The following is a 20956-nucleotide window of genomic DNA, read 5'->3' on the forward strand; positions in this document are numbered from 1 at the left end:
TTTTTTTTTTTTTTTTTTTTTTCACTATCCAGTCCTGAAAACCTACCTATTCAGACTACATCACGTGACCAAAATTATCCTACTTCCTAAAACCGTAAAACCCTGACTACTAACCAATGGAGGTGAAGGTATCGGCCCACCGGCATAGGAGTGCTTCTCTGTTACTTGCAATGGCCCGTTATTTGCAAGGTGGATGCCTTGACTGTCGCCCGGGCGGGATTTCTCAGTATCCTGAATGCGGTAGTCTTCCAGCGCTTGGTAGGGTTGCAGGCTCCTCTCACAAGCACTTCGTTTAACACTATTCGTCAGCAGTATACTGGCTATTGTTCTGTGTGAAATTAAAGGTTTTCTGATGTTGATGCTGAACGAAACGGGAAGATTAAGGGCCACAGGCTGCGGGAGTTTGCAGACTGTTGATGATAGCCAATATTTGCTCAACCACTGGGATTACTAGTAATGGCTGTACCATTATAGAAGACTTTTGTTTAAGCTTGTCAATAAAGAACCCATATTAGGAGATGTGAGTCTTTGGATTGCTCCTGCGCTTGTGGTATTACCGCTTATCCGTAGAACTTACCTTACGTCAGGTGCTCGGACTACGAAGTAAACAAAGAAACCAAGGCGGTCAGTGAAGCGGTAAAAGTGATGACGGCTTCCAGGACCAATCTCCACGTGAGCCATATTCCTAAGGCCTTCCACGATAAGCTCTATAGACTTGACAGAGCCAATCAGTCCAAGTTGTATGGCTGTATAGGCCACCACATATCATAGCAATGTGCTGTGTATTCAGATCATGTTCGATCAACAACACCTTAGGAGCGCATCCCAAGATAAATCGGCCAGCACCACCACCAAAAAAAAAAAAAAAAAAAAAACGGGCCGGGGACAGATACCTACTACATCAGTTAATTGGGAAAGAGGATTATATCTTACCAAATCCTTTTACTGTGCCGTTGCAAACAATGTGGAACAGTTCGTTTAATTCGTACAGAAAAAGATCGGTAAGGGGGACGTTAAGATTTTCAAAGAACAATCAGTTTCTATTGCAACACGGAGACAATTCTAAGCACTAAGTGTAACTACATACATGGCAAGTAAGAAAAGAGTCCAGAACTGTAGGTGGAACATACAGCGCTTCAGTCGCCCTATCCAAGCTGGAGAGTTGCTCGAAGTCAAACCAGGATCATGAACAGTCACAGTGAGCTCGCTCGACACTGTCTCACTCTCACCTTTAGTCTTTTGCTCCCGTATCTCCATATGGTGCTCTTTCTCGGACATCCCCAGTACATTTTCAAGGTAATGAGCGACATTACGGGTTCTAGGCTGTCGACGCGCAATGTCCAATGGTGTATTATTATTGAAATCCACTGCGTCAACTTGGTAGCCGTACTCGACTAATAACTTGGCGATTTCCACACTTCTTGCCAGATGCAGTGGCGTATGCCCTTGCTCATTGACTGTGCCGTCTGACCGCAATTTACTTTTAATAAGAAGCAAACGCAGGATATCAGTTTCATTGGCTGCCGTTGCCATGTGTAGCAGGGTATCACCAGTCAACATGCATTTATATGTAAGGTCAGCCCTCCCGATGGTAATTATTTCTTGAAGCAATGCCCAGTGACCATGCTTCGCGAGGGTTAAAGCAGGAAGATCTTGCATGCTTCTCGTTTCGCTATTGTGTGATGTGGGTTTGCTCTGTAGCGCCTCTATGACTTGCACGTGTTGAAGCAGGGAAGCCATCATATATGGTGTACAGCCCCTAGCATCTGTAAGGCTGGGATCTGCGCCCAGCTCGACCAGCACCTCTGTTACTTCACCCGCGCGTGCACATCTCGAAAGGCTAGCATAGTGTAGTGGTGTCAGTCCCCGTTCGTCCCGAGCATTTATGTTATAGACATGGATGTTGTTGGTCTGCGAAAGGGCTGAGTGGAGCAAGCGGATAATCTCTGGATGTCCCATTGCGCTCGCAGTGTGGATAAGCTCCTTCTCAGCCTGCAGATCTAACCGCTGGCACTTGAGTAGGGTTTCTACAGTATCCAGCGCGCCCAGCCTGATGGCCAATACCAGAGTCGAGTTACTGGCATTGTCTCTCACGTTTGGGTTAGCACCCTGTTGCAATAACAATTTGACAAGCCCCTGGCACCTGTATTCCTCGTAGCATATATCGTTGAAAAGTTCGCAACGTGGAATGTATACGTGATCTGCCACTGCATCGAAACTGTCGATAGGAACACCTTCCTCTGAATATACCGCAAACGATAATGCACTACAGCCATTCAAATCCTGAGCGTCGACGTCGATTAATTTATGGCTTAGGAACACCTTAACGAAGTCATAATGACCGTGTCCCACCGCAAGCGTGAGCATCGTTCGGCTCTTTGCGCCTAATCTGGTATTGACATCAATATTGCCTGTCTCCAGAAGTCCTTCAACAATCTTTCGCCGCCTCTCCTGTTCGCTCTGCAGGTGATTCGCACAAGTTAAGCCACACATAGCGTCGACTACTGCCTCCTCCTCTACAGGAGTGTTGTGCTTCAATAATTCTTTGACCGTCTCGTCATGGCCCTTGATGCAAGCGTATCGTAAGGGGGTACGGCTATATTTATGATCCCGTATGGCGACATCATGGTTTTCGGCAATCAGGAGAGTGACCAGATTGGTTAAACCAAACCAAGCACAAAGGTGAAGAATGTCCATAGCTTCATGGATCCACTCAGATCCCTTTGGACCACACTTTGCGGCTTCTTGGGTGAGCCGTGCAAAACGAACAGGATCGTTGAGGAACTGAAGCGCTGCCTTCTCAATCCGTACATCATGCGCTTTGCGAACGTGGTCTCCCCAAAACTCTAGAGCGTAGGACAGAAAAGGATACGCCGTGATATTCTCATAATGTTTCAAAGACTGCTCATCCTGTAAATACTTCAGGCAGACCTTCGCCATTTTGTACTCTGCACGCCTTAAAAATGGGTGATGGCCACTTCCGGCGAATATAGTTCGCAATGTACTGTGAAAGAAATACACGAAAGAGTGCGACTCGTCACCAATTTCTATGGTAATTAACCCGTTTGTTGACTTCAAAATGAAAACTCTGTCGGCTAGGTTTGACTCTACGACTTGCCCTGAAGGACTTTTGAGGGCCAACGCATGCTGCAATTGCGGTAGGGTCAGGGGCTGACAAGCCGACATAACCAAGGTAAGCGTCGTGAATGCTACGCGTAGCTCGCTCGCTTTCTTGTACCTTTTAAGCTTCGCAATCCGCTCATTTAAGTACGCGGTCAAAGGTTCCACTGGTATGTTGTCTAGAAAGCAAAGTAGCTTTTCGTCATCCCCTGGCTCCGTGTCACGCTCTAACAAGTTCTGTAGCCAAGCCTGCGCAATGATAAAACTGCATTGCGCGTTCCTTGCAATCTCCCGAGAAATGCGATTAACTAGGCCGGGCTTATCACGTAGGTATCGCGCAACAGGCCGGGGGTTGTACTTCGGCAACGGATGAACGCGCTCATCCCGTCGATCGCGGCCCGTTTTCAATGTCCGACTGATCATCTTGTGAGAATATTCTACGAGCTCGTCATGTCGCGCGCGTACCTCTATTTGCACTGTGTCATATGGCTCCTCACCAATGTGGTTCTTGGGACAGGTGATTCCTTGTTGTTTGCAGTCCAGACACAAGTCAAATCGTCCATCATGGCAATCACAGTGAACGTACATCGGAAGGTTTTGTCTGCCGCAGTGATTGCAGAAAATTGTTCTTTTAACTTCTCGGTATCCCAGCGAGGTGGTGAGAAGGCTCAAGGGAAGGCCATCCTGAACAAGCCCTAGGGCATATTCCTTGATAAGTTCTGAGACCTCGGGCGAGCATTGGTTCAAACCGTCAACTATAAGATATACACGACTCTGTTTGGCTACTAAGTCCTGAAACGCTTGCTTCATAATTTGGCTAGTCGAATGTGCTCCGTTGCCACGGCCCTCGTACGCGTCTACGAGCTTCTCTGGTATATCGACGTTGGGATCACACGAAATTAGCTGCTTTAGCATGCTACCTAGAAGACGATCTGGAGTTTGTTGGACTCGTTTATGCTCATCATCACTTAGATATAGGTAGATGACTGGCCTTCGCAAAACAAAAGCCTTTTGGAGATGGTCAATCACCATAGCACAGAGATTGGTCTGGTCGATGAAATGAATCAGTAAAAGGTATTATCAAATATTGCGGGATATCTATCATCCACCTGATAGCGTACCTTGCCTGTGCCAGCCTCGCCGTAACATCGAAGTTGCCAGCGACTGCCTTCGGCCCAACGCCTGAATACATCGGATTCAAGCAGCCACCCTCCAGTTGGCACGGATCTGCCAAACAGATCTTCCTGCTCGGTTTTGAAATCCAATGTAGAGAGCCAATCCAGGATTTTGTGGCGGTATTCGGTGTCTAGTGCCGTGTGCATCTTATCAAATCTTTCCTTTACTTCATTCAAACCATGTGTGACTACAGCCAAGATCCTTTGTTAGCACATCTGCCTTGCCTTTTGAATCAGGTGGGAACCTTGCCCCCTTCCCTTTCTCATTTAGACACTACGTACATTGTTCAAGAATTTTCGCCGCCGCTGCATCCTCAGCAATTTCATGAGGCTGAATCACCGCCAATAGATCCTTTGCATAGGCCGCAGCAGTTATAGCAGCATACGGCTGCCACTTCTTGCACTTATGAGTGTCCGCATAGTCCGAGATGCCCCGGATGGCAATACATGGGAAGCGATCCATCAGGCCCGCCGCCTCCTTCTCGAAACACAGTACTTTTTTAGACTTGCGAAGCTCATCCCGGAACACTGGGTCTTGAATAGTGAGGTCCGCAGATGCAATGAGGCCATAATGGACGGAGGGACCGACTCTCGGCCGCGGGGCCCGATCTACTATTTGTGTTCGGTCACAGTTGTTACAATCCTCGTTTTGGTCAGGATGGCGATATTCTGCCCGGAACAGCAGGTCGTGTTCGCGACCCGGAAAGTCAAAGTATGGCATATCCAGATCCCGGAGTTTGGCAATTGTATCCTGTACATACTTTTCCATGTTCCCCCTCTTGAAAGTGTGGTTTGATCGGAGCAAATTTGCCGCCGCGATCAAAGCAGATTTCGGTTTGTCCAGGTGTGATATAATTTTATACCCTTCAGGGTACTTTTTACCCGTATCGTACTGAAAAATTCCGCCTAAATCGCGTTCAGTCACGCATTAGCCAGGTAAGGTTTGATAACGTCCTTAGTGGCAGCAATATAGCAGAGTCTAAGACCCTAGGTCATCAACGTACCATGCTCTCCCTGAGACTTGCTGACAACAACATCTCCGAGCCGAATGTCTCTCCTTCCAACGTAGGGGTCAGGGGAGTCTGTGGCGCCTCCACCAACACCTACCAGCAATCCAAAGCGGATCTGGGGAAATGTACGAGTCATGTTCACCGCAGCGTCAGCAGCATTGGCTTTTCCTTGGCCAGTAGGTCTAGCAATGACGACGTTGTGCTTCCCCATGCGGCCGACAATGTATGAGTTCTCATCGCGAGGGGTAGGTGGTGGGGTGTGCAGTTCGTCTAGGAGAGCCCTGGCGGCATCTTGCTCGGAGTCCAGAACACAAACCCAGCCGACGGTGTAGGCATCATGAGTGAGAAGAATGCAATTTGAGTCATCCATACTGCGGTTACCGTGTTGGTTACTATGGACTAGAGTCAAAGTGAATGTGGAATATTGTGAGAGAATGGGAGAGAAGTCGAAAAACGAGGGGGAGGATGAAGGAAAATGGGTGATGCTACGTCTGACCGCCACTTATGAGATATGAGACAAGTAAGCCTTAGGAACGTGTGTCCGCTTTTCAGGGGCTACCAGCAATACTGAACCTTTCGGCAATTATGAGGGACGAAACGGCATTTCAGACCTCAGAGTCCATGCGGTATGCAAGTATAGTCAGATGGGCCTGCCTTCCGCAGCAAGGATCGGAAATTATCAGGATAAACAGACTGTAGCAGAATGAGACCAAATCAAGGCAAGATACTGTGCTGTGCCCTTACTCAGTATGGTTTCCTTTTGGGTTTCATATGTGTGTGAAGGCCTCCAGTAAAGCAAGGCTGAAAGCACCCTGGGGTAACGTATGAGCAATGAGTGTTCAGTATTTATAATTAGGCGTCATGCTGTTGGTTCGGTTTCAATATTACGACTTGTCTTGGTTGAAACCAGGATCTTTGGCTGTGGCGGACTCACCACACGAGGCTGAGTGTCTGCTACTCTGGCAAACGGGACTCTATAATCCCGCCCTCCGGGGGCTCCTTGGAACCTGCCAAGGCTTGGGAAAGAAAAGGTACAAACCAACGAATGGTACGGATTGGTTAATCAAAGAACTAGAACCTTGTGAGTAGTTGTATCAAGAGGAACTTCTAAGAGCGGCTGAAGGGGAATTATCTGAAGGTGCAAACGCATGTGCCGTCTCATGGCAAGGTATAAATAGTGATAGCAAGACGTTAAGTAGATAATCATCTAGAATAACTTCAAAACGACAACAACAACACATTTTCAGTCAAGATCCATGATGCGGCAGATCATCGGCTTACTTGTGCTCATACTGATCCAGGTGCTCGCGGTGACATCGCAGCAGCTGTCGACATCTTCCACGAGTGCTTTGACTTCCAATCCAACCATTTGCAGTGAAATTGTCGAAAATGAGAGTACGTAATGATCGAAGCAAAGAAAATAATAGCTCTAGGTGCTGACCATGAGCAATTTACAAGTTTCTATATTCGACGCGAGCCAAGCCTACAATTGTCTGACGAGCCTTCCGTTCCGCGCAGATATTGCCAATCAACTTGTTCAATACGTCAACGACATTATTCAGTTCCACAGCACTCTCGCCTATTTGGCCAATCCACCACAGAGCTACCAGCAGCCGGCCGTAGACCTCGTGGCCGGGTTGTCTCAGCTCCAGCACGATATTGACAATAATGTCTTCCGCAATGAATATGCCTTTGAGGCAGCCCTGAACCAGTTGATCCATGCTGCCCATGATGATCATCTTAAACTTGTCGGCGGCGCACTTTCTCGATTTACATATGCAGCCCCTTACAGCATCGTGTCTGTTTCGTTGGACGGGGTAGAGCTGCCCAAGGTCTACATCTCAGGTAGGTACGCAGGGAAGTTAAAAGGTTATAGTTGCTGACATTAGCAATTCTAGATGACCTATTCGCCAACGAAACGGGCTACCTCCCTTGGCAGCCGTCGGCCATCGCAACCATCAATGGTCAGGATGTCGTTGAGTACCTGATACAATTTGCTGCCGTTCACTCCGCCGGAAAGCTCGAGCCTCATGCAGATTGGAATATGTTGATGCGAAGTGCGGCATTGGACGTCCAAGGAAAGCAAGAGGTCTTCTATGGAGCTGCCACCTTCTACCCAGGAGATTTCATTACATTTACATTCGAAAACGGCACTGCGCTCGGTCCTCTTCCTTGGAAGGCTTCGTTCTGCTGCCATGATGGTAATGGACCGCTGCAGACGGGGGACGACTTCTATAATTTTTTTGTTTTAGGCCGCTATCCTGCACCATACGACGAAAACCGGGAGGCAGACATGACGACTATCTTCAATCGAGCAGCCCCGAACTTAACACTATTTGAAAACCCAGCATATCCTTCAAAAGCTGATGTCATAGAGGAAAGCTACTCTAGAGATGGCGGGGCACTTCTAAGAGGTTACTTCTTGAATGATTCCTCCTTAGCAGTCCTCAGCCTTCCACATTTTGACAGCAATGCGCCCCAATCGTTCAGCAACACAGTCAAGAAATTCCTCGCGCGCAGTACCAACGCAGGCCTTACGAAAGTAGTTATTGATGTACAGCAGAACACGGGTGGAAGCCCTCTGCTAGCACTTGAGGTCTTTAAGATAGTGAGTTAACGCTGCAACGCGATCGAGTCTGTTGTGTCTCCGTTCTTGACTAACCCATGCTTCCATATAGTTTTTCCCTTCTATTAAGCCGTGGGCAAGTAGTCGTCGGCGTGTTCACCCAATGGCAAACGCCCTGGGTTCCGCCCTAACAACCTACTGGCAGAACCTCACCATGGACCATCCGGAGTATTACAACTTAGTAACCAACGAGTGGGTGGTGACCGGCCGCCTGGACCAAGACACTGGAAGAAACTTCATCTCGTGGGATGATTTTGTCGGGCCACAAGACCATTATTATAAAGATGGCTTTACAAAGAAGGTAAGTCCCACCACTCCCTTTCGCACATTCTTCGATGAAATTCATGGTGCTGACGGAAGGGGATATTGACCCTTAGGAGCAATACAATCTATCAAGCATCTTATTTACCATGTCAGCAGCTGGAATTGAATTTGACAAGCATGATAACGGTCAGCCATATAAACCGGAGGACATAATTATTCTAAGCGACGGGCTCTGCTCGTCGGCATGTGCACTTTTCATGGAACTTATGCATCACGTAGCGGGAGTGCAAACCGTTGTGATCGGAGGCCAACCCAGCTATGGGCCGATGCAGGCACCGAGCGGAACCCGCGGTGCAGCCGTTTACAAGGCTGAAAATATGCGTCGAGACATTGAACTGGCGAGAGACATTGATAAATCCAGGCATGTGGACTTCCCCAACCTCACGCCTGCATTCCTCATTACTACCGCCACAGTCAATCTCCGAGACCAGATCCGACACACTGACACCTCTGCCACCCCCTTGCAATATCTCTATGAGGCTGCTGACTGCAGGATATTCCTCGTTCCTGAGACCTGGTACAATTATGCCAATCTATGGAAGTATGCCGCAGATGCAATATGGCGGAATCCCGCACTTTGTGCCAAAGGTTCAAGGACGTATCAGACCCAGCCGACTCATCCTTTAGTTCCAGGCAAGCCTTACAATGCGAACAGTGCCCTATCCAATCTGGCGGACTCTCAATCAGATGGACATTCCTCCAGCATAAAAGACAAATCCAACTATATCCTGGACGGCGATGGCGACATATTTACAAAGGAGGGAACTCTATGCCAGACTTCCAATGACTGTCGACCTGGAATTGCCTCATCATGTCAGGACGCCACACTTTGTACCGCCAACGTGAACCCCACAAGCTTGGAACTCTATGTAAAGCCTGAAAAGCGAAGGCAATGTGTTGTACCCTGCAATACGAACAACAGCAACAACAGCAACAACAACGAATGTGGGAAAGGGAGACTTTGCTCTTCCGATAGAGGTCGCAGCCCTCGGGGGTCGTTAACAGGGAAGCACACAAGCGGTTATTGTAAATCCAGCAGGCGATGTCTTCTTTCTGATTCTCGTACTGAGTACGTGGCCGATAATGGTTTAGATTGCTATGGCACAGTGGACGCGCTTACGTGCTATAAGCCGCAGACTTCGACGAGATTGAAGACAATGGTGAACCAGCATCTTCATGATTACTCTCAACATTCCATTGTTCGCTATACTGGTGGGGGCGAAGCCTGTTGTTGCGGGGATTGGCATTCTATGTGTGGCATAAAAACATCTCAATTTTGTCGAGATAAGAAAGACAGGCCGATTTGTGTTTGCTCAGACAAACCTCTGCAATGTCCGGTCTGATCAAGAACCAGAATTTTTACATTGTGCGCTCTCAGTCGGGGTATATCTTGCGTGAAATGTTGGGCCGCGAATGATCTCCGTCTAGATGTTCATACATGTGCGGGATAATTGTATCATGGATAGAGACTTAGAACAGGCAGCTGAGGCAAACATTGTAACCATATATAGTAGCAACTTCAAGAACCTGACTTGTGTCAACTAGCGCTACCACATGCATACCGCCAAGCTATCCTTTGGGTCCTATTCAAAATAGGGCTTTAGCTGCCTGGTGATTTGGGAAGGAGGCTAAACTCTCAAGCTGGAGGAATTATACGAGTAGGTCTTCGCATTCATAAACATGCTCAATAAGAGACGGCTATCCAAACCTTAGTTGTGCACCACAGAATCCCTTGAGACTGACAATACAATAAACAACCTGACAACTCCGAAGAACCCGGTAGTTAACTGAATTTGAACAATATTAGAGAGTTCTTTCGGCATAAGCCGGACTAAGACAAAGATATATATTCAACAAATAATCTTTATTTCTACGGCCCTTCTTTAAAAACCTATACTTAGGTGATCCTACTAAGAAAAATAGAATAAATAAGGGAAAAGAAGAAAAATTCTGCAGAGTCACAGCGTTGAGCATAACTTACATTGATTTATTCTCCCAGCTAGCAACAGGTTACTGACGACGACTTGAATAACCATGGTTTCTTTGAGGACCTTGATTCGACTAAAAAATACGGAATCCTACGATATATCACCAATAGACTAGTCTTTATTAAGAAGACTTTACAGATAACTAATTAAACCTTCAATCAAGAATATCAATCATTCCATTATTGTGTGGATCAAAAACAGTCATAGATTACAACTTACAAGTAATTAAACTGATATCTTCTTATTTAACATACTCTGTACTACGGATCTTAAACGTTTATACAGATATAAGTTTTAACTATCCTTATTTGACTTACACAATTTGCCCGGCTAGAAGAATCTGCCCTGCCCTGTCCTAAGATATATAACTACCAACGCTGTCGTAGAGATAAGAGGACTCATGGATTTTTATAATATCTTACTTCCTACAAAATAGCTATTGGTTCATCTTTCACCTGGAACTATGTATCGATTCCTGCCTCTTGTTCTGTTACCCTTGGCAGCTTTAGTTGCCGATGAACCCCCAAAGGATCCCTCAGATTACTGAGAAACCAAGGGTGGTGAAGAGAATAAGACTACTTGTCAATTACACCCAGGGTGGGTTTTTGAGCACTTGTTCTGCTGTCAGTGTGGACTATGCTAGAAAGGAGTCTAACGGCGGGCCATCCTGTCTGATCGAACTTGTCTAATGGACGTACATGGGTAAACCGCTTTGGTGTTTCAGCTGGGACGCCGACCATATACGGCGAGAAAAAGAGTTTGTGGGAAGCTTTAAATCTGTTAACAGCTTTGCTCAACATCTTACAAACTTTCCATAGGAGGGAATGGATTTGGGGCACAATGCTCTCATTGTGATCTTGAAGGAGGAGTTCTGAGATGTATCTGTTCATGTAAGTTTCCTTCCTTAATCAATACATCTTCTGGCACTACTAAATTTATGAAACATTCAGATGTTGATACTGTCTCTATTAATCTAAGTCAGTCTCCTCCCTTAACCCAAAAATGCTGGCTGTGTACCCCCCCCCCCCCCCCCATTAGCAAAAGTCCTATAGATCGAATCATCTCCAATGATGGTGGTTATCTGAGTTGTTTCGGTCTGAAGGGTCGTGAACTAAGTAAGTATTCAGCTTTTCCAGAGCCAATCAACCGTCACTCCTTTCAGTAAAGATATGATACTTTAGAGTGGCCCAACCGGTGACACTCGATTGACTGTCGACCGAGTATAGCTATGTTCCGTCAGATCGGCTTTCTTTTTCTAAGTCCCCTATAGTACTACTAACGTTACATCCTATCAAGAATCCTTAGAACAGCTTCTGCAAAGTAGTATATTATAAATATATCTTCTATAGGAAGACTATTGTACTAAACGTATTGAGCCTTTAGTCTAGAACATTAATTATCCTATTACTGTGTGGCTGTATGATAGTGGGGACCTACCAACGATATGCTATAAGCAATTGAATTAGTTAACCAATCAAAATAGTAGGGATATCTAAGATATAACTATATATAGATATTGCTTTTGCCCGACTTGCCCAACTTGCCTGGTTTGCCCGGCTCGCCCAAAATGTCTACTTTGCCCGACTAGAACAAAGCGCCCTGTTTTAGGACATCATCAACGATAAAGCCAGCGGGGCTTTTGAATTACGGCCAAGGCCACAGTAGAGATCCAGGGAATAGGATAGACTAGGTACATTAGATATAAAGGGACCCTCGATATATAATACCTGATGACTTCCTCCAAGATAGTATTGATTCGTTCATCTTCCATCTGCTGCGATGCTTCGATTCTTGCCCTTTGTTTTCTTGCCACTGGTAGCTTTCGCTGCTGCTGGTAAGCCTCAAGAGAATGGGGACCCTATTGAGCTCAAGGGAGGGTTGTACGATTCTTGCGTTCCTGCCCGTGTGATACAACACTCAAAGGGTGAGAAAGTCTGGGTGACCGGCACCTGCCAAAAACGTGATGGAAATCAAATGGAAAGCCATTTGGACTTAGATCGGTGTTTCACCTGGGATACCCTTGATATAAAGCCAGAAAAAGAGTATGTGGACCGATTCTGATTACCGGCTTTGTGAACATTTTGAATAACTTTCAATCAGTGGACCGGGATTTTCCGCGCTATGTCATCATTGTAAGGTTTACCTTGAAGCGAATTCCTTAGAACAATGGGGATGGAACTTGAAATGTCTCTGTGGCCAGGGGGGTAAGATTCCTTTTTCCCTATATGAATATGTCTTCCGGTCTGAATAACTTGATAATAATAGAATTAGGTTATCAGCCGTTCTTCCCTTTCCAACTAAGTAGGTCCCTCCCCTTAGCCCAAATTCCTGGGTGTGGAGTCCTCCTAACGAAAGGCCTATAGATGAAACAGTTCAGAATGATGATGGTGTGCTGAGTTGTTTTGGTATAAAGGGTGAAAACGGGCCACCCCCGGGCCCTCAGGATATCTCGACTACCGAGAAACCCGTGCGTGGGGTCTACGATTCTTGCGTTACTGTCCGTGTGATACAACATGCGAAGGGCGAGAAAGCCTGGGTAACCGCTCTTTGCCCAGAACGTAGTGGGGGCCTTATAGAAAGCCACTTGGACTTGGACCAGTGCTTTAGCTGGAACACCGACGATGACTATATACAACCCAGAAAAAGGTATGTGATGTGACAAGCTTTGTATACATTAATAGCTTTGCTAACATTTGGAATAACTTATAAGTGGGAATGGGTTGTCGGCACAATGCCATGAGTGCACATCATTACAACCAGTGGGTAGTGGTTTGCAGTGCCTTTGTGGCCAGGGTAAGTTTCCTTTCTTGATACATATCTCTCTCCTGGTATTAAGAAATTAATAAAATATTTAGATACACAGGACACGTACCGCTTTAATCTCCGTAGGTCACGTTACAATTTTGACTGTATACCCCTACTAACAAAAGATCTATAGATACCATAGTTATTAATGATAATGATGGTATGCTGAGTTGTTTTGGTATAAAGGGTGAAAACGGGCCACCCCCAGGCCCTCAGGTTATCTCAGCTACCGAGAAACGCAAGCGTGGCTAATCAACGGTCATTCAGTTTTCCGGTAGAGCTGATATTTTACAGGTCTATCGCGTCAACTGATCTGGCCATCTTACGGTGGACTTTAGCTATGTTTCGGATCAGACATCAGACATCATTTTACGTTCTTTTCGCACAACCCATTATATTCCTGTTCAGGGATATCTACTTCGGAAATATCTGCTCCTCTATAGTATCCCCAATGTTAAACTCTTTCACAAAATCCTTAGAACAGCCAAGTATATTACAAATTCCAATACTAGGCAATATTAATAGTCTGGTTAAGCCGTCAGCCAAGAGCTTGACACTTACCCTCTCAGCACCCCTTTTGACCAAAACAACTTAGGTACCCTGCATCGGCGGAAACTACTTTATCTATAGGCCTTTTGTTAGTCGGGGTACGCGGTCAGGTTTCTAAGTCAAGATAGGGGACCTACTAAGATCAATCTTTAACAATCTGTGATCTAGATATTATATAAGCTAATTATTATCACAAAACATATCCCTCGAAAGAGTAAACTTACCCTGTCCACATTCACACCCCAAGTCTGTTGGAGTATCTTTCTCTAATACCCCATCGAAGCCAAGGGTACAGTTTTGACAATGCTCTGTAAGTGCGCTTCCGCCGATTAAAGTTATCAGAGAGGGTCATAAAGCTGTTAACAGATTGAAAATTTCCCACATACTCTGTTTTTGGTTCTAATCCCCAATCACCGTAGCCGATACACCAATCAAATTTCAATTCGGATGATATACTGGCTCCCGCACTGTTGTAGCAGCTGGGATGGCCAAAAGGGTAACAGTTCAACCTCCACTGAATGAGACCAGGCCCTCCCACTACGGCTGGTTGAATACGAGTTATTCTTAGCATGAGTCAACCTTCTGCCCCGCAGCTATGAATCGATTGACTCATTCCCCCAAAAGACCGCTTTCCCATTCTTTCATAAAGCTAGGTGCTGATCGTTCAAGAGCAATGAGGCCTCGTAAATCGTGTGACGAAATCTATCAAGTGAAATCAACAAGGCCGTCGGATACCTAATCATTCTCTCCCAACAAATGAGCATCGCAAATATCATCCACCGCGACAGCGTACATAAAGACACAATGGCTACGAATAACCGCATTCCCCAACCCTTCCGAGCGATACGTGCCAAATCCACTCAATCCACGGTCACAGTTTACCAAGCCTTCTCCCCCGAAATCGCTGAACCCGCTGTGAGGGCCCAGAAATTCGTCCCTCCGTTCTCCCGCACCCGCATGACCTGGATCAAGCCCTCATTCCTCTGGATGGCTTACCGCTGCGGCTGGGCCACCAAACCAAACCAAGAACGTGTTTTGGCAATCGAGGTCACCCGCAAGGGCTTCGAATGGGCCCTGAAAAGATCCTGCCTCAGTCATGTACCTGGCAACCAGGACCAGGAACAAGGCAAATGGCGCCAGCGGCTCCGCGAGAGTCCTGTTCGTGTACAGTGGGATCCGGAGCGAGATCTGTGGCATCGGCCATTGGGGCATCGGTCTATTCAGATTGGGCTCAGTGGGGAGGCTGTTGAGCGATACGTTGACGAGTGGATCGTTTCGATCACAGACGTGACGGGTCTTATGGGGGATGTCAAGAGGGCCCTAGATAAGGGGGATATCGAAGAAGCGGAAGGCCTTCTTCCGATAGAATGTGTGTATCCTCTGTCGGAGGAGCTGCGGGATATATTGCATGCAACGTAAAGCAGGACCGGATGTTTGGTTGTTCTTTCGCTGCTGCCTGTACTCATGGTTGTTGGCATATTTCGGCGGTGCCGTTGGGCATGCATAAAGTCGTGGTTTGATATTATCTTTGTCACTAGCGAGGTCGGCCTGGCTTCGTTGGTTGCGACAATAGGCTCTCTCAGCCTGTTTGTGCCCTTACGACTGGAGTAAGCTAATTATAAGATGGAGTAGTAAGCCTTTCTCGCCGAGAGTTTCAACTTTTCGCCGAAGTAATCGTAAGTGCTAGTGAACAGGAGAAATAGAGAAAAGAACAAAGAAGGAAATAAAGGCAATTGCAACCCTGAAGGTGGATTCTAGAGGAAGTTCGCCATGACACCAAAATCCCACCAAAGGTTTTAACTTTGTAGTCACAAGAGGCTACATACTGTCTTTAGATTCAGCCATGAGTGTACTAAAAGCAAATGTATACTAACTCCGTGAGTCACCATGCGACATAACAGCTGCACCTGCTCGAGCTTTTTACGCTACACTAGTCTACACTATATCAAACACTTGACACCATAAAAGGCCTTCCCAGATTAAATTAACCACGGATATTATGGAGTCCAATAGTCTTCCGATATCCATGCAATCTTGCGAGCACATTAGCACCATTCCACCGTTCCTCCTCTCCATCGTGGCTCCTTTCCGGCATGCCCACCTGCTCCAAGGCAAAAGAAGCTCCAACGGAGCCATAACAACCAGCCTCAACAATACTTCCCGTTTGGAGATACCCAGCAGCGAATGCCCCAAGAAATGTATTACCAGCGCCAGTAGGATCGACCACCTTAGCGTCTGGTTTATCTCCTGGTCTACATCGGTAGAATGGTGGTAGCCAAATAGGAGACATATCACGAGCCATAATGACGCAGCCATGCTCACCTGCCCGGACAATCACCGTACCGTTTCCGTCCGGGCCCACGCCGCTGTCTAAGAACCGCAGTGCCTGAGACTCAATCTTATCCTTGTCTGCTACGACGGGTCGCGATTGCCCAAATAGGGCGGCTAATTCTAGGTGATTCGGGGAGAATACATCAACCATACGTACAGCGTTGAGACAACTTTGCAGATTAACCACTGAACACGAGAATGGGGCAGGCTCCCAGATAATGAAGGGGCGTTCCTGCGCACCTGCCTTTTCCCTTAGAGCAAGGAGACTCGAGAGACGGGTGGTAATATTTTGAGGCGTTTCGAGATAATGATATGCCCTAGATGTCAGGAGTGGTGTGTTATTCAAGCTGTCATCCTGAATTGCGAGGATGGGTGTTGTGTATTTGAACTCCTTGGCTAGAAGACGTGTTAGCTAGACCTATGGATATAGTAGACAAAACATCTAGTAAAGTGATGATGAGAAGATTGTGTCGGCGGTAGGGCAGGGGGTGGATCAAATTGCAATGAACAAAGGTATGTCGCACGTCCAAATGTAGTATCTTTGTATTCAAGTAAACCTCTAGTCGAAAGTTCGTTTGATTCTCTTTCTATGATCAATGTCACATCCCAGCTTTGTAAACGGTCTTCGACGGGTCTCGGAAAGTCACTTCCAACATGGACCATCCAGCCTAAGGAATGGCTTTTTGGATGTGGAAGAAATAGCCGAGCACCGAGCGTGGCTATCAACACCATCTCCCATTAATTATTGACTAATATGAGGTGTAAAGTAGGAAGCCCACCGTAAGCGCCAGAACCACCAAGGATATCGGTTAGCGGTTTCCTATGGGGAAGGCGGATCTCGTCGAGTACCACTAGGCCGAGGCTTGCGAAGAAGATGTTATGTATGTTCATAATGTCTGGCGATCTAAACTATTTGTCTAGAGAAAGCGAAGAAACAAAAACGCTGTACAGCAAAACTTAACAATGTAGTGGTTTATGTACGAATTTCAAACATCTGTTTGGGAAGAATGAAGCAGATTGATAAATAACCGGGAAATAATCTCTATCATTCCGCTTTCCTACTTGAGCCCTCTATCGGCAGAATCCAGTGTTATAAAGAAAATGGGAAATAATCGGGTTTAGATATGACGAAGACCGTAGTGACCACTAGAGGAGATTACGAATGTCATACGCGTGGGGGAGAAATAATAGAAGAATATACACATGTTACTTTGAAGAACATGTGAGGAAGGTGGAAAAGATTGTTCTTCCGTATCTCTTAATAGTACACCCATATCTACTAGTCGTTCCTTTACTGCTGGGGATGTTTCTTTTATGACTTGGATGACCACCTGGGATGATTATATATAATGACCTGCTCAACTCTCAGTCACCGATAAATGATACGATAATATTTACTCCGTAGTATAAAATCCATTATTCATGACTTGCCCCATCAACATACGATAACTGCTAAGTAGCGATGCTTGATTCGAAACAAATTAGAGAGTGCTTGACTGGAGGGAATGTGGCTCGTATGATATAGGAGCAAGAGCCAAAAAAAGTGCTCCCAGGCGGGATCGAACCGTCGACCTCCAAGAGACGCATACAACCTAGTACATTGTACAATGGTCATATAAGCTTGATGCTCTAAACCAACTGAGCTATGGGAGCTGGTTTTGGTGGTAGTATTAGTTTTAACTTATAAGACTCACACAATCTATTTGCGCACTTCGCGATTCTGCTTGTACAATACCTGGTAGCTTTGCGTTGTGGATTCGTTGCCCAGCCCCCTTTACTAGTACGTACTACCCAGCGTTTTCTTGGCCTTTTGAAGTAATTCTGCATCTTTCCGCCTTGGCACGTATTTCTTTGTTTGGGTGGCGCCTATCCCCCGCCTGTTGCTGGCCTGACGCTCAGCCATCCCTATTGTAGATCCCTACTATTTTCTATCTACTCCGTATAGGTACCTCACTACCTTGTGTAACTTGTGTGATGACTGCCTCGGCTCTCTTGGCCCTTTTCTGTGCTGATGTGGACACCACTACGTTTTTTACCTTGCCAGTTGGGGGCTTTTGTCAGGTCTATTCGCACACCTGTCTGCCGCCTTCGGTACCCACAAGTTTTAGAGTGAGTTCTCTCTTGACCTTCGTTAAGCAGCTGGTGGAATGATTAATCTCCATGAAACTTTCACTTTCTTTGTCATTAAGGTTCAGTTCTCCTCGGGCGACTATGCCAGCTTCTGGAAGCGAAAGGAAGTCTTCTGGTCGAATGTCCCCGTTGCCTCTTTTCGTCCCCGGGGTTGTGAATGACGAACTGCGTACGGTCTGTTCGGTGTAATGTTTGGTGGAAGAGGCCCGATGGGAAGTAGTTCACCAATACCGACAGAATTCATGGAACATTTATGCAGCTAACCGAGAATTCGCAGCATGAGTTGTGATCCAGAACCTCCTGGGGGATGATCATTGATTCTATTCACGACTAGGGCTGATTCGCTACACAGACCCTAAGTATTCCCCGAACTACAAGGAATGACCCTGGTATTAGTGTGCCTTCATTGGAAGCATGGATGACGGTGGTAGACGCTCTTGAAGCTGCGGTTGATGTCACAATTGAAACTGGCAAAAGGACGCTGTTTCTCAACGCCACGGCTGGGAATACCATGAACGGCGTCTTTGACCCAATCGAACACATAGGGGCAATTGATAGGACGGCAAACGTCTGGTTTCATGTGCGTGCCTGTTGGGGAGGAGCAGATGCAATTTCTGACAATCCGAGATATCCGAACAAAGGACGTGGGCCTGCTGACAGTATCGCCTTCGATCCTTCCAAAAATGTTGAGTGTGCCACTCGTTTATGCCTTCCTGCTACTAATAAACTGTGAATCTTCTGGCTGGCCAGTGAATTCGCCGAAGACCTCCAGGCCCTTGGATGAGGCCCCTGCGGTGACTGATATGTGAGACCTGGTCTCGCTGACGGTACGATGTTCTCCGCGGCGTGATACAACTAAGCTATGCCTGCACTGGATTTACTGTGGAACTAAAGGCATCACCCAAAAGGTAGAGACAATGTAATAAACCTACCTCAAAGTGAGATCAGCTACCCAAATCCTCTCATAGACTATCAGATGGTACTAGTGATGTACTAAGGAAAGACCGCCTTCGGAGTTGTGTACGAATTTCATAGAGCTTTATTGGAAAGTCCAATGAATTAACTTCATGAGATTAACATCTGAAGATGCTGTAGTAGATAATCCACGGGTTCCATATTACCCTGGTTAATCTTGCGTACGATGTCCTTAGGGTTCGCTATTTTGTATACATTGATTTCAGTCTTTGGTCGAGCGATAGAACTGTATTTGCCTTTAATTATTTGCTCTACTGTACGTGCTTGTTGGTTTAGACAAATGAAGAATAGTCGGAATGACCTAGTATGAAGAATCTATCCTCTAGTAATCGCTGACAGACTTATAACGAGCTTTTCTTTGCCTTCTTTCCACGACCCTCAAAACTCCAATCAATCTGGGTAGCCATCCTCACCTTCACACCTAGCTCATTAGCGAACGCGCGAACCAGGCCGGGATTTTGCTGGAACCAACGCCCAGCCTGTACTGCATCAATACCAGACTGCACCACATCCTCGGCCAGAATCCCCGTCTTAATTCCACCAACAGCCGATATTAGTAGCTTGTCGCCCACAGCCTTCTTGATTTCTTGAGCGAAATGAACCTGATAGCCAGGGCTGGACCGAATGGCGATTGCGGATTTCGCATGGACACCACCTGAGCTAACATCAACTAGGTCCACGCCGTGGTTGGCCAAGAGCAGAGCGAGCCGAATCGACTGAGCAACCGTCCAGCTCTCAGGAAACTCTTTCTTCAAGTTAACGTCAAACTCGAACCAATCAGTGGCACTAATTCTGACCAAGAGAGGCATGGTGGTCGGGATAACCGCACGAACTCCCTCACAAATTTCCAGAAGTAATCTGACCCTGTTTTCAAAGCTACCCCCATACTCATCCGTTCGCCGATTACTAACAGGACTCAAAAACTGATGCAGAAGATAGCCATGTGCGGCGTGAATTTCAATAGCATCAAAATTCGCCAAAACGGCCCTTTTCGCAGCCTCTGCCCAGTCTTGCTTCAACACCTGGATATCCTCTCCGGTCAGGGCCCTGGGAACGGCATTGATACCCTCCTCCTGGGGAATTGCCGACGGGGCAACGATATCATCCGGCCAACCCCCGACCTCCTTGACAGCCATCGCATTGCCGCTCAACCAGGGTGCAACAGCACTGCCCTTGCGACCTGCGTGAGCCAATTGGATAGCAATCTTCTGACTTTGACTGTGGGCAAACTCAGTAATGCGCTTTAGTGGCTCGATATGGCCATCGTCGTAGAGACCAAGGTCTTGTGGTGTGATGCGGCCCACTTTCTGCACAGCCGTGGCTTCCATGATGGCAAGCCCTGGGCCGCGCTGGATGATACCGCCAATGTGGGTCAAGTGCCAATCATTAGCGTAGCCATTTTTGGCGGAGTACTGGCAAAGCGGCGCGAGGAATAGACGGTTGGGGAATGTCACCCCACGGATGGTGAGGGGGCTGAAGAGCTTGGTTGACCCCTCGACTTGCGTGCCTGCCGGGGGAACCTGCGCTGGAGTGTAGTAGGAGATGCCCTCGGCGGCGATGTTATCGATGATGTCCTGCGCCATGGTTGGATCTAACGCAAGGCGGGATTTGGAAGGAGACTGATAAGAGTTTTACAGCTGAACCTGTGGACAAGAAGCTTAAGTCATCATTAAACTTAAGAGTTGATATAAATATAGAACCAATGCTGACAAATTGAGAATTAATAATGTGAAGCAACTCATCACCGGGGCATGGAACACATGATTGGCTCAGCCCTAGTTCAAGTCCGATTCAGGTTGATCGCATCACTAGCTGGAGCCTATGCACCAATCAGGGTAACGAAAAACATTAGAATCCATGCTGCTTATTATCTTTCCCTGCTGGCCTCTTATTGCGTGCTATTTGTCGGATGTAACTGATTCT

The 20956-nt window shown here is 46.7% G+C and overlaps 7 protein-coding genes and 1 non-coding gene across 8 annotated transcripts; 3 read left to right on the top strand and 5 right to left on the bottom strand.

The window, feature by feature from the left end:
- Positions 1–1062: 1062 nt before the first annotated feature.
- BDV38DRAFT_275887 (uncharacterized protein) lies at positions 1063–5675 on the bottom strand (the record flags this gene model as incomplete). The annotated part of the gene is made up of 5 exons (XM_032058107.1): positions 1063–1079; positions 1230–4167; positions 4242–4426; positions 4578–5201; positions 5300–5675. 5 exons carry the CDS (start codon positions 5673–5675, stop codon positions 1063–1065), a joined length of 4140 nt encoding a protein of 1379 aa, XP_031907540.1.
- Positions 5676–6054: 379 nt separating this feature from the next.
- Positions 6055–9257, top strand: BDV38DRAFT_275888 (uncharacterized protein; the record flags this gene model as incomplete). The annotated part of the gene is made up of 8 exons (XM_032058108.1): positions 6055–6082; positions 6114–6127; positions 6607–6700; positions 6764–7150; positions 7204–7913; positions 7984–8232; positions 8309–9149; positions 9187–9257. The coding sequence occupies 8 exons, from the start codon at positions 6055–6057 to the stop codon at positions 9255–9257; spliced, it is 2394 nt and encodes a 797-aa protein (XP_031907541.1).
- A 2765-nt stretch (positions 9258–12022) lies between these two features.
- On the top strand, positions 12023–13300 carry BDV38DRAFT_288632 (uncharacterized protein; the record flags this gene model as incomplete). The annotated part of the gene is made up of 7 exons (XM_032061072.1): positions 12023–12285; positions 12344–12447; positions 12509–12544; positions 12607–12889; positions 12954–13036; positions 13099–13128; positions 13182–13300. The coding sequence occupies 7 exons, from the start codon at positions 12023–12025 to the stop codon at positions 13298–13300; spliced, it is 918 nt and encodes a 305-aa protein (XP_031907542.1).
- Positions 13301–14236: 936 nt separating this feature from the next.
- Positions 14237–15504, top strand: BDV38DRAFT_264219 (DUF4291 domain-containing protein). The gene has a single exon (XM_032056262.1). It carries the CDS (start codon positions 14354–14356, stop codon positions 15014–15016), a length of 663 nt encoding a protein of 220 aa, XP_031907543.1. The 5' UTR covers positions 14237–14353; the 3' UTR covers positions 15017–15504.
- Positions 15505–15511: 7 nt separating this feature from the next.
- Positions 15512–16819, bottom strand: BDV38DRAFT_290082 (pfkB family carbohydrate kinase superfamily; the record flags this gene model as incomplete). Its single annotated transcript, XM_032061399.1, has 3 exons — positions 15512–16324; positions 16453–16647; positions 16708–16819. 3 exons carry the CDS (start codon positions 16817–16819, stop codon positions 15582–15584), a joined length of 1050 nt encoding a protein of 349 aa, XP_031907544.1. The 3' UTR covers positions 15512–15581.
- A 653-nt stretch (positions 16820–17472) lies between these two features.
- Positions 17473–17581, bottom strand: BDV38DRAFT_t235. Its single transcript has one exon. It is a non-coding gene; the product is annotated as a tRNA-Ile (tRNA).
- A 296-nt stretch (positions 17582–17877) lies between these two features.
- On the bottom strand, positions 17878–18730 carry BDV38DRAFT_264222 (uncharacterized protein). The gene has a single exon (XM_032056263.1). It carries the CDS (start codon positions 18599–18601, stop codon positions 18389–18391), a length of 213 nt encoding a protein of 70 aa, XP_031907545.1. The 5' UTR covers positions 18602–18730; the 3' UTR covers positions 17878–18388.
- Positions 18731–19288: 558 nt separating this feature from the next.
- Positions 19289–20664, bottom strand: BDV38DRAFT_264224 (NADH:flavin oxidoreductase/NADH oxidase). The gene has a single exon (XM_032056264.1). The coding sequence runs from the start codon at positions 20614–20616 to the stop codon at positions 19375–19377; it is 1242 nt and encodes a 413-aa protein (XP_031907546.1). The 5' UTR covers positions 20617–20664; the 3' UTR covers positions 19289–19374.
- Positions 20665–20956: the final 292 nt, after the last annotated feature.

This window comes from Aspergillus pseudotamarii (genome assembly GCF_009193445.1).
Source record: "Aspergillus pseudotamarii strain CBS 117625 unplaced genomic scaffold BDV38scaffold_108, whole genome shotgun sequence".
NCBI lineage: Eukaryota > Fungi > Ascomycota > Eurotiomycetes > Eurotiales > Aspergillaceae > Aspergillus > Aspergillus pseudotamarii.